At 58.7% G+C, this 15,306-nt stretch overlaps 2 protein-coding genes across 3 annotated transcripts in view; one reads left to right on the top strand and one right to left on the bottom strand.

Moving 5' to 3' along the window:
* The window catches only part of PCCA (propionyl-CoA carboxylase subunit alpha), a 376,803-nt gene extending 371,288 nt beyond the window's left edge, over positions 1-5,515 (top strand). Inside the window, exons 23-24 of the mRNA XM_004577373.2 lie at positions 3,631-3,708; positions 5,200-5,515. Coding sequence (XP_004577430.2) covers positions 3,631-3,708; positions 5,200-5,268 — 147 coding nt within the window. The 3' untranslated portion in view covers positions 5,269-5,515. The remainder of the gene's footprint in view (positions 1-3,630; positions 3,709-5,199) is intronic.
* Positions 5,516-6,906: 1,391 nt separating this feature from the next.
* GGACT (gamma-glutamylamine cyclotransferase) overlaps positions 6,907-15,306 on the bottom strand; it is a 29,127-nt gene continuing 20,727 nt past the window's right edge. For both annotated transcript variants that reach the window (XM_058670628.1, XM_058670627.1), the window contains exons 2-3: positions 12,265-12,313; positions 6,907-7,630 (exon numbers count right to left, since the gene is read on the bottom strand). In XM_058670628.1, the coding sequence (XP_058526611.1) occupies positions 7,160-7,612 (453 nt within the window). In that variant the 5' untranslated portion in view covers positions 7,613-7,630; positions 12,265-12,313 and the 3' untranslated portion in view covers positions 6,907-7,159. The remainder of the gene's footprint in view (positions 7,631-12,264; positions 12,314-15,306) is intronic.

Genomic DNA, 15,306 nt, shown 5'->3' with positions numbered 1-15,306 from the left:
ATTTTGTGGCTCCGAAGGATGAAATTGAGAAATGGAAGGCTGTGCAGTCATCCTTTACCGCTCCAATTTTAGGCCTTTGCCATCATTTTCATGCTTTTATTCCAAATCAAATGACATTAGTGAGCTACACCACCTTCTGCTGGAAGGCTCTCTGGTCCCCAGCTCAGCTTTTAAGTCCCTACTTTGGGGGGCTTCCTTTGATGTGTGCTAGATACTGCCCCTCTTCCCTCACTGTCTGTGAGCCTCCTTCCTGGCCAGACAGCTTGTGGCGGTGGTTCGAGGGACACGGTTCCCTTCTGAGAAGAGCAGGCCCCGGCGTCTGTTTGTCTTTGTGGAGGAGGGAATAGAACTTGCTGGAAGCCTGCAATCAGCAGTGAGAAGTGGCTTCAGTCATTAGCACAACAAAGCTTTGAGATAAAGGTCTCCAGGGAAAGAGTCCTCTGAAAATAAATGGAACTTGATAGATTTCCATATCATTTATAACTTCCCTTAATTACACGTGGAAGACTTGCCAGTAAGACTGGAAAATTGGCAGCCTGTATCCATTAGAGTCACTTTGCCGACCATGGCAAGCAGCTGGCTCTACTGGATGCTATCTCCCATCATTCACAGTTAATCATCAACTGGAGGTGTCGGGAACTCTCCGGCACAGAGCAATGTCGGGTGACACGCAGACCCCAAAACCAGCAAAGATCTGCTGAGTCAGTGGGCCGAGATCTCTCAAGCTTTCTGATTCTGGGGCCCGGCCAGCGCCCTGCTTAATGAGGGCCGCTCTAATAATCGGATGCGAATGTGAACCCTGACCCCACGTCAAAGGAGAGGACGCAATAGCCGGATGAAAGGTCCAGGATTGAGACCTCCAGACTCTGTGCCAATTAGACAGGGAGCGGAGAAATACATCAGGCCCGCCAGGCTGATCGGAGAGACTTGGGTGACTTGTGAGTGTTTAGTCAGCGCAGCACGGGAGACGTGCTGTCACAGGCAGTCAGCCTCTAGCAGATCAGTCACAAGTCCCGAGCAGGCCTGCGTGCGCACAGGCTGGGGGGCTGCAGGCAGGCAAGCCTGTGTGCCCCCCAGGCCAGCTGCAAAGCATCGAGTCTGCCAGGCTGCTGCCAGCCCCCTGTGCACCCTGGGATGTGTGGGAGCACTGGGTGCCAGGGCTCCAAGGTCCTCAGGAAGTGCCCCGTTGTGCCAGTTCTGGGGCATAGGAACTGGCACCTGGATCGGCACAAACCTGGGCCACTGAGTGTGCCAGCCAGCGCCAGCCTCTCCCAGGGCCTGGTAGATATGGCCATGTTCACACCACCTTCTGTAACTTGAATCTCAGCGAATGCATCAGTCAGGTCCAAGCGCATGTGTATATGTGGGTGTGAGTGTCTGCACGCATGCATGCACACGATGATTCTGTCGGACTAAGCAAATCTCACTGCTTTCTAGAGTATCAAGGAACAATTTTTTTGTAAGTGCATTTATTCAGAAGGCAGAGAGAGAGAAACCTGTGTATGTTGGTCCACTGCTCACATGATTGCATCAGGAGCCAGAGCTGTACCAAGTGCTCCTGTGTGGGTGGTGGGGACCCAAGCACTGGCAGGGAGTGGGTCCAGGGCCTGATTTGGAATGCTGCTATGACGGCACCAGTCCCTCAGGGACAGTTTCTAAGCTCGCTGTCTCCCTCCCTCTTCCTTCTGTCTCTCCCCCTCACTCTCCCCCAGGGACGCATGAGTGAATCAAACAGAGCGATCCACGGGTTCCTTGGGTTTCTGCTGACAGCTCAGTAGTGTCCATGGGCACGTGAGAGATATGGGGGGAGGAAAACAAGGAATGGCATCAGAGGCAGAGCATATGATTTGGCACTGAGAGGAGGCGTGGGCACCGCGGGTCCCATGATGCAGCCTGCCAGGCCCACGTCAGAGAGGGAAGGGCCGAGTTCATTTTGGGCCTGGCCGTGTGCTCTGACCTGAGTGCCTGAAGCTTTCCTTTTCCTGGTTTAGGACAGGAGCTGGCGCCACACCTCTGTTCCTCCCCTCTGTTCCCACTGTCCATGGTGTCAGCCAACAAGGCTGGTTAATAGACAGCTGTGTCAGGGGCCCATGAAGTTGCAGGGGCTGCAAAGAACTGTGTGGCCTGGCCCGGCCACCCTTCTTCTCACTTCCCATGAGCAGCACTGGTGGGGTGGCCCCTACCCCCTTGGAAATGCCCGGGCTTTGGTTCTCCATGGCTGTGGCAAATGAATGGCCAGTTCACTCGCAGGTTCCTAGAGAGAAGCGGCAGCAAGGAGCCTGTGAGGCACGCAGATGCCAAGCTGTGGATGAGAGGACATGAGCAGCAAATGAGAGCACAGCGGCTGGTGCAGGGAAAGGCTGGGAGGTGGGCACGGAGCCAGCCCTGGGCCCAAGGGGGCTACAGAAGAGGATGGGCTGGGGGGACCAGCACCTGGGTTTCCTGGTAGGAGCTCTGCACTGTATGAGTGTGTCCCAGGCACTGTCTGAGCTGGAGGGCTGATTCATTCTTCACATGGCATTTCCGTGCCATTGAGTTTCAGATCCATTTCTAGACAGCCCCCGGCCCTGCTGCCCACGTGTCCAGTGCCCAGGTCTTACTGGTTTCTGGGAGCCCAGCTGCCATGCTGCTGAGACCCCATGCCTCCCTGCGTGGGACCCGCCCTCCCCACACACCCTCACAAGAGGAACATGGCTCTGCAGGAAGTGTCTGTCCACCATCCCTGACGGGGCGTCCGCATCGCCTTGGTGGCCGCCCTGGCCGTACACATCCCGAGGAGCAGCGTCAGCAAGGTGGCCTTGGTGCTCCATGGAGTGCAGGCGCAGGTGTCGGGGAAGGGGAGCATCGGAGCTGCTTCCTGCCTCTCGGGCATGCCAGCGCTGCAACCTTGGCAGCCCCTCTCTTCCTAGATCTCTGTGCCAGGAAAAAGCAGCCCAGCACCCGAGGGGAGCTCATGCAGGGCTCAGGCAAGCCACGCTGCCAGCGAGACAGCTTGCACTTCCCAGGGGGCCTGCGGCAGCAGGACTTGGGGATCAGCTGGGGGGGTCAGGAAAGAGCCACGCCAGCCTGGGTGGGACCTGCTGCTTCAAAGACCTGGAGGGCCCTTTGTCACAAAGTGGGGAGAAATCACTCAGTGCCTTCCCCCATCCTGGCCCGGGAAAAGTCGACAGGGGTAGGAGATTGACACATAATGTCCAGTGTAGGTGTGACAGAGTGCGGCTGTGCCCACACTGCTTGCGGTTCCTCAGAATCCCAGCCTCCAGAGAGGCTGTTGCCTGGGGAAGGTGCCTTTGGAGCAGCCTCTCTGTGGCAGCACCCATGGGGCCCGGGCCAGGCTGCTGCCTGGAGGGCTGACGCGCCTGCTCGCAGGTGGCTGCAGGAGTGTAGATGCCAGCATCTACACCGGGCCACGTCACCGCTGCCATACAGTTCATGCTGGAGCCTTTTCCTCAGTTCAAATGCCTCCCTCTGCGCGGGACAGCACAGCTTTCCCAGGCCTGCAGGCGAGGCTGGCCCCTTCCTCCTCTGGATCCCCTGAGGATGGCCTCCTGGTTTAGGGCGTCAGAGCCACCTGTCAGCGCCCAGCTCCTGAGTGTCAGCATGCTCTGAAGTGCTGTGTGTGCTTTGCAGGTATCAGAAGGTCAAGAGATCTGCGTGATTGAAGCCATGAAAATGCAGAACAGCATGACAGCTGGCAAGACCGGCAAGGTACCTCCCCCCAACCGCTCCCCGTGCCGTGCCCACGTGCATGATGGGCCTGGTGGCAGGAGCAAACTCCCAGCTCTGCGTCCTGCGTGGACTGCACCACGTGGGTGCAGGATCAGTGCGGTGGGGTGTTCGGTCCCCAGGCGCTGCCCTGGCCTCGTGGGGGAGAGGTGGTGCAGACAACCACCCTGGGTTCCAGCAGTCAATGCACAATTGTTCCACACCTTAATGTCTTTGGAATTAAGGGCTGTTTAATTTTTAATGTTGACATCTGTCTGGAAGGCAGGCAGTTATCTGAGACCGAGGGGACACAGCAGGAAATAGTTTTACAGATTACAAAAAAATGAGTGTACCTCTTGATGGTAATTCCTCCACGAGAGCAGTTCCTCTGCAGGTCAGGAGGGACCCGTGTGCTACCTGCTGGGGCGGGGCACACTTTAGGAAGGTGAACCAGTGCTGGGTGCCACTCGGGGCAGGCCAGGCCTTTCCGGCAGTGGCCTTCATAGTCCTGAGCTACCCCTTCCTGAGAAGGGGTGTCTTCTGGAGGCGGCTGCCTAGTGGCATGTGATGGACAGTGAGGGCAGCACTGTGGCCACGCTCTGGGGACCGCATGTGCCAAGACCTGACAGTTCCCTGTGACAGCGGGAGCCGGCTTGTCCATCTGTCCCCTGGTCTGTCACCCCAAGGGCTGGGGCACTGTGTATGGGAGAAAGGCTGGCAGGGGTCCCTGGTGGCCCATGGTAAAACCAACTCCTTCTTGGAAGGCCCTGCCCCCAACTCCTACGTTCAGGCCCTGTCCCCCAGCTCCATTCCCCCCCCCTCCCGCCTGGGGACTTGTCCGACCCCCTCGTCTGCAGCCCACACAGCTGCTAGCCACAGGAGTCCTTCCCATCTGTCCCTGGGGGAACGTAGCAGGTGACACTGGTCAACCCTGCAGCTGCGGGCTCTTGCCCAAGAGTGCATTTGTGCACCCTAAGAAATGGGGCCTGCAGTCCCTCAAGTTGCTGCCTTCGCCAGCATCAGCAGCATCAAGATGAGTGGGTGCCTGGCCTCTTTGAAGCCCCTGGCACCCAGCTGAGCCGCTTCCTGCAGAAAGCAGCACAGCAGCAGGGCCTAGGCTGCTTGCCGTGGAGGCTTGGGGCCGAGGCCATGGCGCTGATGCAGGCCCGCCTGGCATCCTATCTGCACAGAAGTGTCGTGTGCGTCCACCTAGACTCCTTCCTACTGTTCTGGCTGAGCAAAAGGGGCCGGTGAGAGAACGGAGACAGGAATGTCCAAGTAGCAGCCTGTGGGGCTGGAGGTCAAGGGGAGGGCTGGCACGGGCTAAGAGGTGGGTCGGCGCTTCCCCAGCTGCCTGGTCCAGCCAGGGGCTGGGCAGCAGGGATGCACCTGCGGTTGCCCTCACCTAGGTGCAAAGCGGGATGGGGACTGGCCCTCCCTCCAGGCTCTGCTGATTAATCCTGCTTCTCCCCATTGTGTCCTCTGGACTTCAAGGTGAAATCAGTGCAGTGCAAAGCCGGAGACACGGTCGGGGAAGGAGACCTGCTGGTGGAGCTGGAGTGACGCCTGGCGGGGCTGGGTGTGGTCAGTCGCACCAGTTCCACCCGCCCGCTGCACGCCGGGCCATGCAGGGTGCGCACGGGGCGGCAGGGTTTCCGTCCTTACGGCACACCAGCGAGCGTCCACACTGACACACTGCCAAAGAGCCACCGGCGGAAGCTTCTGCTGCAGATCCGGAAGTGTGATTGGTGCTTCTGCCCCAAGACTTCCTGGTGTCAGTCACTTCAATAAAACCGAGCCTTTGTCTAACGAGCAGGCTGCCCTTTTCAGTTTGTTTTTTGAACGAAGACACCATACACATGGGCGACAGGCCGAGTCTTAGACTGTATGCACTAGCATCTCAAAGTGCCGGCTTTACAAAACTCAAAAACGCATTGTGAATTCATGTTCTGCCTCCACGGTAAAACTGCTATCTGCTACCCCACTAACCCGATTCGCTTCCTTCTCCCCTGACCAAGGACCTGACCGCTGTGGCTGAGGAGCCACGACCCCCAGGGCTGCGGACGCCTCCTGCCCCTCCTTGCCTGCCTGGGTCTATGCACGTGCCACCCTGGATGCTGCCTGTAAGAGGCACGTGGGGCTCACCGCCCGAGCTCTTCTGGCGACAAGCGTGTGGCCTGTGTCACCAACGCTGGTCGAGAGCACATTCCCAGTGAGGAAAACGGGCTAAAAATAATACTGGTGTGTCTGCACGGAGGCAGCGGGGCTGGCAGTCTACCATTAAGTCGAGAGTGCGTGCCTGGAGGCGGCGGCTGCTGAGGACCGCAGCTGCAGCTCCGGGGGCCCCGCCGGCCCGGATCCCCCACTTTGCTGGCAAGCGGTGAGGTTGTGCACGGACGGGAGCTGAGCTGACACGCGAGCCGACGGAGGTGGGCAGTAATTGGTACTCTGTGCATGCTCACATTATTTTAAGTGCTGTTTGCATGTGGAAGCTGGGCGTCCTGTCAGGCCTGAAGGACAAATTACTAATGTGCTGGTTCTTCCCTGAGCAGCCCAGCCCCAGCTGCTGTGCCTTCAGCAGGCAACGACAGCCCGGCTGCAGCGGCCAGGCACTCACCAACGGCCTTGCAAAGCCTGGGGCATTCAGCCACAGCGAACGGGGGCCGTCTTGTCCCCAGAGTACCCTCCAAACGCACAGCACTGGCACCCTCTTCTTTTTTTAAACTTTGAAATGTGCAGCGAGACCCAGACACGTCTCCCATTGGCTGCTCTACCCCCTGGATGCTGCCACCAGTGGGGAGGGGGTGGGGTGCCAGCACACCAAGCTCTGTAACCTAGAGCTCCATCTGGGCCTCCCTTGGGGCTGGCAGGGACCCAAGTCCTTGAGCCATCCCTGTTTCCCCCTAGGGGCACCTTAGCAGGAAGCTGGGATTGGGAGAGGAGCCGGGACCCGAACCCAGGCCCTCTGATGCGGGGTGCAGCTGACCCCAACGGTGTCCTAAGCCCAAAGCACAAGCTCCACCCAGCACCAGATCGCTTTGCTCAATACCTGGTTTTATTTGAAATGATTTGTCACCTAACAGTCTGTGGAAGCCTGATAAGAATTCTGAATGCAAAATACGGGTTTCCGCAGCTCTTTATTACAGTGTCACCCAAGAAGCAGCTCTTACACTCCGGGCGTTCTGAGTCGCTGTGGCACAGCCACCACCCAGCGCCTCCGCCTTCCTTGGCAGTGTTGCCCTGCTGTGGAAGAGGGGAAGAAGAGTCAGGAGAACAAAGGTAGGTCTCCGTGGGAGCTTTCCACGTGCCTTTTCAGGGGATTAAAACCTGAGACGTTCCGGATCCTGTCCACGCAGCCGCACGCAGTGGTCTCCACTCTGGACGGCACCGCCGCCTTCCTAACAGGTCCGGAGCTGCACGCTGGTAGGTTCTGCGTGCACACACAGGCGGTCCCTCATCTGTTTTCGCGGGGGTTGTAGCGCAGCCCGTGCTGCCCCTCAGAGTCGTAACTGTCCAGGTAAGGTAGGTGCACCCACTCGGGCGCGTAGGTGGCCGTGCTGTACACGAAGCACTGCAGGGCGCCCGGGGCGGCCGGCCCAGGGCCCTCCCACTGCAGCACGCGCACGGAGAGCTCGGTGCGCTGGTACATATGAGGGCATTGCTCAAAGTCGTCCAGGAAGCGGAGCATCTGCTTGTCCACTGCGTAGATCTCCCCTGCCACGCGGTGGCCTTTGCCCGGGAGGTTGAGCAGCCGCGGGATGTTGTGTTCGCCAGCGATCACCAGCGGGTATGGCTCGGCTGTGTGGCCGTGGCCGCGGAAGGCTGCCGAGCCATTCGTGCCATCCAGCAGCACCTTGTGGTTGGGCTGGCCTCGCTTCAGGGTGCCGTACACAAAGACCAGGGCCATGGGCGCAGGCGAGGAGCTGCCAGGAGAGAGGAGGAGGACCTGTCAGCAGGGACATGGGGGTGCACATTGCCAGGCAGGCCACACGCATGCGGGGACGGGCTGGGTTCTGCGCAGGAGCGTGCCTTTCTACATGAACTGGACTGGGTTTCCTTCGCCATTTAAAAATGGGCAAACAGTCCCCAGATTTGGGATGTTGGGTGGGCCTGCAGGGCAGTTTGCCAATTTATGGCATTGGTGTAGTCTCCTGTGGCCGTGGGCATACGTCCCATGGGTTGAAAATTGGGGACTAGTTCAGCTAAGTGAATTCTTGCGCCCCGCCCCACCCCGTCCCTGCGCGAGGAATGGATGTGATTCGCGGTTCCTTGCCTCAGTTGTGCTGGTGAGCCAGCCGCTGAGCTCTGGCTCTCACGGCAAAGAAGTCCTAACTGGGGTGGTGGCACCTGCCCCCTCCTCCTGCCCACTGCTCAGGTCACGTGGCTGTCCCAGGGCTCACAGGAGCGCCCAAGCCCAGCCCCCCAGTAGTGCCCGGGGAGAGGTGCAGGGGGCTCGGAGGCACACACAGCCTGGCTGCTGTGTGTGTGTGTGTGTGTGTGTGTGTGTGTGTGTGTGTGTACGCACCCTGCACAACCACCCTTTCCTGGTGATGATTCTCATTATTTTAGGAGGATTCTGAACACTGCTCCTTGAATACTGGGAAATCAGAAATCTGGCAGCAAGAGGTCACTGAGGCCCTGTCCAGCACTAACTCAACTGCTTTCTGGTCCTGCGGGACGGCCCAGAGGAACGCTTCTGGTCGCCCCTGCTCAAGGGCCAGGGGCAGGCTTGGCTCACTGTGACTCAGGGCAGTGACCTTGGCTGCACATGAGGGTCAGTCCCACGAGGGCTCTCACACAACATGGTGTCTTGTACAAAGTGATCAGCCAAAAGCCCGGACAGGGACGGCTTTGCAGATCCAGCTGCTAAGAGGGGATGTGGGTAGGAGAGGTTTGGAAACAGCTGGGGAAGAAAACAAATTGCCTACTTTTTTGCACACCTGGGAGGCAACACTTTAGAAGCTGTTTATTTTCAGCTACGTGAAGAGTGAGCAAGCTCTCCCATCTGCTGGTTCACGCCCCTAAATGGCGACAACAGCCGTCAGGGCCGATTCCATGCGGGGGTGTTCCAGGTGAGTGAGGAACCCTCCCTGTCACCCACTCAGCCCTAGCCAGAGCGGTCTTGTGGGGAGTGAGCCAGCAGACAGAAGTTCTCTCTCTCTGCTTCTTCCTCTCTCTAGCTCTGCATTTCAATGTCTTTTCCCCCTAAAAGAGAAGGCTGCACGTGGCATCTACTGCTTGCTATTTATTGCTGGGTGGTAATTCACCTCACCTTTGCACTCCGCAGGCAGAACACGGGGGCGAGAGGCCCACCCTTGCCGCCTGCTGCGGGGCCTCCTAACCAGGCAGCAGCTCCAGGCCGGTCCCGCCACCACCCTATGCCACGTGGAACCCGGGGCACAAGCTGCTGGGCACACACTGCGACTGCATCCTGTGGGAGCCGCGACTGTCCCCCGAGAACCCCAGAGCTGGTTCCCGGCCCTGCCATGGTGCCCTCCTAGCCGACTGGGCCCCACTGCATCCAGGCCCCGTGGCGGCGGCTGCCCTGGTCTCCCTGGTGGGTATCCCAGACCCCTCCGTGCCTGCCGGCCGCTTCCTGCCTTAGCTCATTCTTTCCTGCTCCTGATGAATGATGTGGCTGACAGAGGATTCTAGAACTCGTTGGCTTCCGGACCTTACAGGCTGTTCTTGCTGAGCAGGAGCTTCGGCCTGCCATTCTCTGTGTCCGATTCTGATGTGGATTCAGACGAATGTCTGTCCGTCTCCCTGGGACTCTGAACTCCCTGTCTGGGTCGAAGGGAGTTGTCTGCCCTGTCCTGTACTTCCTGCTGTTCAGGTGTTGGGTATCCTGGGCCAGTCATCCGCTTGTACTCTGGCCTTTCTCCTTTTCTTACTCTCTGCATTCTAATTCATCTCCCATTTCTCCTATTAATTGTTAAAAGTTTGCCATGCGTGGAGCCAGTGTCGTAGCACAGTACATGAAGCCGCTGTTTGCAGTGCTGGCAGCAGTATGTGTCCTGGCAGCTCCACTTTCAATCCAGCTTCCTTTGAAGGTACCTGGGAAAGCAGTGGATGAATGCCCAAGTGTTTGGGCCCCTGCCACACATGGGAGATCAAATGAAGCTCTGGGTTCCTGGCTTCCTGGTACGGCTGCCAGCTCTTGTTGCCATTTGGGGAGTGAATTAGTGGATGGAAGACCTCTCTCTCCTTGTAGCTCTTTCAAATGATAACTTCTAAAAAACAAGTTTGCCAGGTTTAGTTCCTGGGTCTTGGTGTGTGTGTGTGTGTGTGTGTGTGTGTGTGTGTGTTTCACAAACACACTTAAATAAAAGTTGCCTTCTTCCCTTTTTGTCTTTTTTTTTAAAAGATATTTTTTATTGCAAAGTCAGATATACAGAGAGGAGAGACAGAGAGGAAGATCTTCCTTCTGATGATTCACTCCCCAAGTGACCGCAACGGCTGGTGCTGCACCGATCTGAAGCCAGCAGCCAAGAGCTCTTCCGGGTCTTCCACACGGGTGCAGGGACCCACAGCTTTGGGCCGTCCTCGACTGCCTTTCCAGGCCACAAGCAGGGAGCTAGATGGGAAGTGGAGCTGCCAGGATTAGAACCAGCGCCCATATGGGATCCTGGCGTGTTCAAGGTGAGGGCTTTAGCTGCTAGGCCATGGCGCTGGGCCCCCTTTTTGTCTTTTTTTAAAGATCACTTTTTATTGGACAGGCAGAAATACAGAGAGAAAGATCTTCCATGCACTGGTTCGCTCCCCAAGTGGCTGCAACAGCCAGAGCTGAGCCGATCCAACACCAGGAGCCAGGAGCTTCTCCCTGGTCTCCCACAGGGTCCCAAGGCTTTGGATAATTCCCTTCTGTTCTCCCAGGCCACAAGCAGGGAGCCTGATGGGAAGTGGAGCAGCCAGGACACAAACCAGTGCCCATTTGGGATCCCAGCATGTGCAAGGTGAGGATTTAGCCACTAAGCCATTTGTGCTGGGCCCTTTTCTTTATTTGAAAAAAGCAGAGAAAAATGTTCTGTCCATTGGTTCACTCCCCAAATGCCTGCAATAGTCATTACTGGGCCAGGCTGAAGCAGTGGTGGTTGGGCTACCACTGCCACCTCCCTGCTGTGCGCTGGCAGCAGGGACCTCCTATTGGTCACTGCCTGTCCAAGATGGGGCGAGGCCAGGCGGGACAGGAGGGGGGCCCTTGGCTGGCTGGCCCTCCTGCAGTCACAAACTCCCACCTCTCCATCACCCTCCGCCATGTCTCACACCCAGCACTGGCAGCTATGGCCTGGCGCTCTGCTGGGTGTGAGCAACTGGGGTTTCTGCTCGGATATAAACTCCGAGCCTTCTCGCTGCAGCTCACACCCCAGGGCTGCTTCCGGAGCTCCGGCCCCCAGCCAGCCAACCAGTAAGCAGGCACTGGCGGCCCGAGTCCACTACCACTCACTCCAGCCTTCAGTGTCCCACAAGCTCTAGCACTTTCTCTTATGTTTTGTGCTGCAAGCCTGGGAGGGAGGCAGTGTGGACGAAGGGGCCTGTTCCAGCACTGTGCAGTGCCAGCCAGCCCTCGGGCCAAGCCTTGGTCCCTCGCCCCAGAGGCGCAAGGGAGGAGCGGCAGTTGCTGGCGCAAAGGCAGGTGAGGGCATCCAATTCAGGAAGAGGAGCACCTGTTCTTCCTGCTGAGGAGATGTGGGGATGAGAGTAGCGGTGACAATGCAGTACTGGCGCCCACAAGTGAGACTGCCATGAAGTGAGGGTGTCAGGGGCAGGGCCCCCCTCCTTAAGCCCCAGGTGACCAGGAGGGGGACAAGGCCAGCACAGCAGAACACCTGCATCCAGAAGAGGACACAGAATGGGGGACTGGAAACATGCCCTATCCCGCTTTGCACAGGGAAGCTGCACCCCAGAGTGGGCGAGAGAGCTCAGGGGGCGTCGCTGAGGAGGGAGTGCTGGTCCTCTGTGGACTCTGCTCACAGCCGCACTGGGTGTCACAGGAGCACACGGCCTGCGCCCGCTCAGTGGGTCCGAGGCTCCCAGTCCGGTGGGCTCAGCTGATGGGCAGCTGTGGAAGGAGGCCCTCTTGCACCCCGGGAGTGCATGCCTCATGCGCCCCACCCTCTGCTGCAGCCACACCCCCCTCGCCTGGGGAGTACCTCTGGGGCGTGCCCCACACAGCTTCACCTGCCCAGCTAGGCCAGGAGCACCATCACGCAGGGTGGCTTGGGCTCTGCGGTTTACAAGAAGTGCAGGGAAACACTTGTTGACAGGGTGGCCTGCCTGAAGTGCCACCACCACTACCCAGCCATGCAAGGCTTTGGGAAAGTGGCCCGCGGGCACGGAGCCACCATTTGCTTGTGTCCAGGCCAGGTTCCCCCAGAGCTCATCCAGCCCATGGGCACTGTGCCAGGTGTGGCTCAGACCCCGCTCCCTCGTGTGGGCTCTACAGCACCTCCAGCCCGCTAGGACGACCCAATGGACTGCATTCTGTCTACTGCGTTTACCCATGTAGTTAAACTCGTCCTTGTTTCTGCCTTCTTCCTAAGTCGGGTGCGTTACCTTTGTGACCGGGTTTGGAGCAGTCTCAGACCCTCCCAGAAGAGCCGTGTTCCTGTGGGGATTGGGAGCAGCAGGGTCAGGCACGCAACAAACCCTTAATTCCCATTAGGGGATTAAGGCACCCTGCTGACTTGGAGCCGGCACAGCACACTGTGAGCCTGGTGGGTGCAGCCAAGCCGCTGCCTGTCCCACTGGATAAAGTGCAGCAGGGAAGGGCCGCCTGCCTCCGATGCCGGGAAGTGACTGGGGCCCCCCTTCCATAGGCAGAGGGGCTGCAGCAATGGGGACACAGAGCTGTCTAGCCTGCCCGGGCTCACACAGGGAGCCGACCCTGCAGCCGGTTCCTAGTGCACGTGAGCCAGGGCTCTGCAGGCCACCATCATGTGTGCAGGACCCGGGAGGCACCTCAAGCTAGACTTTGTCCCTCCCAGAGTTTCCCTTAAGGGAAATCGTTAGCTCCACGCTGGCTGGGAGAAGGGAGTGCAAGCACTTGGGCTGGGCCATTCAGCCCAGCGTGGCCTGGCGTGGCGTGGCCGGCCCGGCTCCGTGGCTTCCTGCCACGGGATGTGCTGCGTCTCTAGTTTCAGGTCTCATGGCTGAAGTGGAAGTGACGTGCGGTGGAGTGTTGGGCTTTCCTGCCTTTTTTTTCCCCTCTCGGCCACCTGGTGGCAAGAGCATCAAAGGCAGAATTTAAGAGAGTTACTGTTATTTACAGATTACAACGGCTGTGGATTGCAAATAAGCACAGAGGCTGCCCCCTGGCCTCATCGGTGAAACCCCATCTGCAGCCCCGGCCTCCAGGCTGCTCCACTTCCCACCCAGCTCCCTGCTCATGGCTTGCAAAAGCATGAGAAGACAGCCCAAGCCGTTAGGCCCCTGCACACACGTGGGACCCGGAAAAAGCTCCTGGCTGCAGATCGGCTCAGCTCTGGCCGCTGCAGCCATGTGGGGAGTGAACCAGCGGATGGAAGATCTTCCTGTAAATCTATCTCTGCTTTTCACACTTTTTTTTTTTTAAGATTTCTTTTCATTGGAAAGCCAGATTTACAGAGGGGAGAGAGACAAAGATCTTCCGTCCACCAATTCACTCCCCTAGTGGTCACAACGGCCAGAGCTGAGCCGATCCGAAGCCAGGAGCTTGTTCTGAGTCTCCCACATGGGTGCAGGGTCCCAAAGCTTTCAGCCGTCCTCGACTGCTTTCCCAGGCCACAAGCAGGGAGCTGGATGGGAAGAGGAGCACCCAGGACGTGAACCAGCACCTATACAGAATCCCAACATAAGCAAAGCGAGGATGTAACCACTAGGCTATCATGCCGGGCCCATCAAAACTTTTAGGAAAAAAAAGGCATGTGCCCACATTCCAGCTGAATCAAATAAGGGCAAACATCTAAGTCTTCTTGTAAAAGGAATTTAAATGAACACCAGCTTCTAATACAAATGCTAAATTTAAAAATAGTGTCTTAATAAAGTATTCTGAAACCAACAACACGAGGAAACGTTACCGAAATCTGCATGTTGTCGCTTGCAGCTGGCCGGGCAGGGCGCTAAACACATACCGTGCCAGCTGTCCATGTGACAGCCTTAGTAAGGGCGCAGTGCTCAGGCCCCTGCTGAGCAGCCTGGCCTCCCTGCCATCCCGGCCTCTTCAGCCCGTCACTTCTTGCTGGCATTGGGGCGGCCCTGGCACGGCCCCTGCTCCCACCCTGTGGCACTGAGCCACTGTCCCATCCTGTGAGACCCCTGGCAGCCGTGGCCCCCTGGCCCAGGGCATTTTCCTTATTGTTCAGAAGTTCTGAGTCTCCCCACCCCTATCCCCACCCCCACGGTAACTCTGCTGTCCCTGGACAGAGCTTCCAGGGTCTGATACGGTCACACATGAATTCTTCAGAAGTGTCTTAAGGAAACAGATGAAAAAACAAAATGATGTGAACTTTGACCTTGGGCCTGGCCTGCTGGCAGAGCCTGCTCAGGTCACCTTCCCTGCAAGGCTCCAGGGCCACGGTGCCAGGAGGGCGCGGGGCCGCATCCTGCCAGTGCTTTGATGCACTTCCTCTGGCGCCCGCCCGTGGCTCTGCAGCAGCCAGGAGGGCTTCCTGCCCTCGCTGACCTCCTGCCAGCCCCACTGAGTGCCCCGGAACTGCCGTTGGCCACTCAGGCCTGGGCACACACCGCGGGTCTCCCCAACCCACGACTGCCTGGGGCTCCGTGCAAAGGGCGCCCTGAATGCCACCTCTGCGAGTGTCATTCTGGCCACAGTAGTTATGGCAGCTGCACTGGCAGGTCCCAACACTCGGTGCCCACACTGCAGAGCGGCCTGTACCGTACCCCCTTGCACTCCTGGAGAATATGCAAACCAGTAGCTGGCAAACTCCGAATGCCAATGCCATGCCGGGCAGCGAGCCTAGGCACACAGGCAGGCTGGGCCATGGCCCCAAATACCAGGCCCAGCTGGGAGCAGAGGTATTGCCAGCCCCTGCTGCTTCCCAGCAGGCCGGCCCAGAGCCCAACGGAGGCCTGGCAGCGGGCACCAGGTCTGGGAGCACGTGCTGGGGCAGGCAGCCAGCAGGGCTGGCACTAGGACAAAGGGCCAGTCACCCACCTGGCAGAGCCCAGCATCCCATGGTGTGTCCCTGGGGACCCTGGCTCTGCCTGCCCGCCTGCGGTGCAAAGGGGAGCAGGGGCAGTGTTGCCATGGCGAAATGAATGTGAACCAGCCAGGCTCTGGGCCACAGCTGGCACCCACACCCTCAAGTTCATGCTCCCAACAACACTGCCTAATGGCCTGGGGCCCGGCCTGTCCTACAGGATCACACAATGTCAGGTGCAGGGCTCTAGGCCTCTTCCTCGGGGCAGGCACTTTGGCCTTCCTGCCCTGCTGTGCCAGCCACGCCAGGCCCTCAGAGAGCAAAGTGCCCCACCCCTTAGACTGTGACCCAGGGCAAGTCCCCCCACTGCCTCCCCGGGGAGCAGGGATGGCAGCAGGAGGGGCCAGTCACGGTGGGGGCAGGGGTTGGCGCTGGCTCAGACAAGCATTGGTGCACCTGC

Source organism: Ochotona princeps, chromosome 12, assembly GCF_030435755.1.
Source record: "Ochotona princeps isolate mOchPri1 chromosome 12, mOchPri1.hap1, whole genome shotgun sequence".
Taxonomy (NCBI): domain Eukaryota; kingdom Metazoa; phylum Chordata; class Mammalia; order Lagomorpha; family Ochotonidae; genus Ochotona; species Ochotona princeps.
The sequence above is the reverse complement of the archived record's forward strand: the minus strand, read 5'-3'. Positions and strand labels throughout refer to the sequence as shown.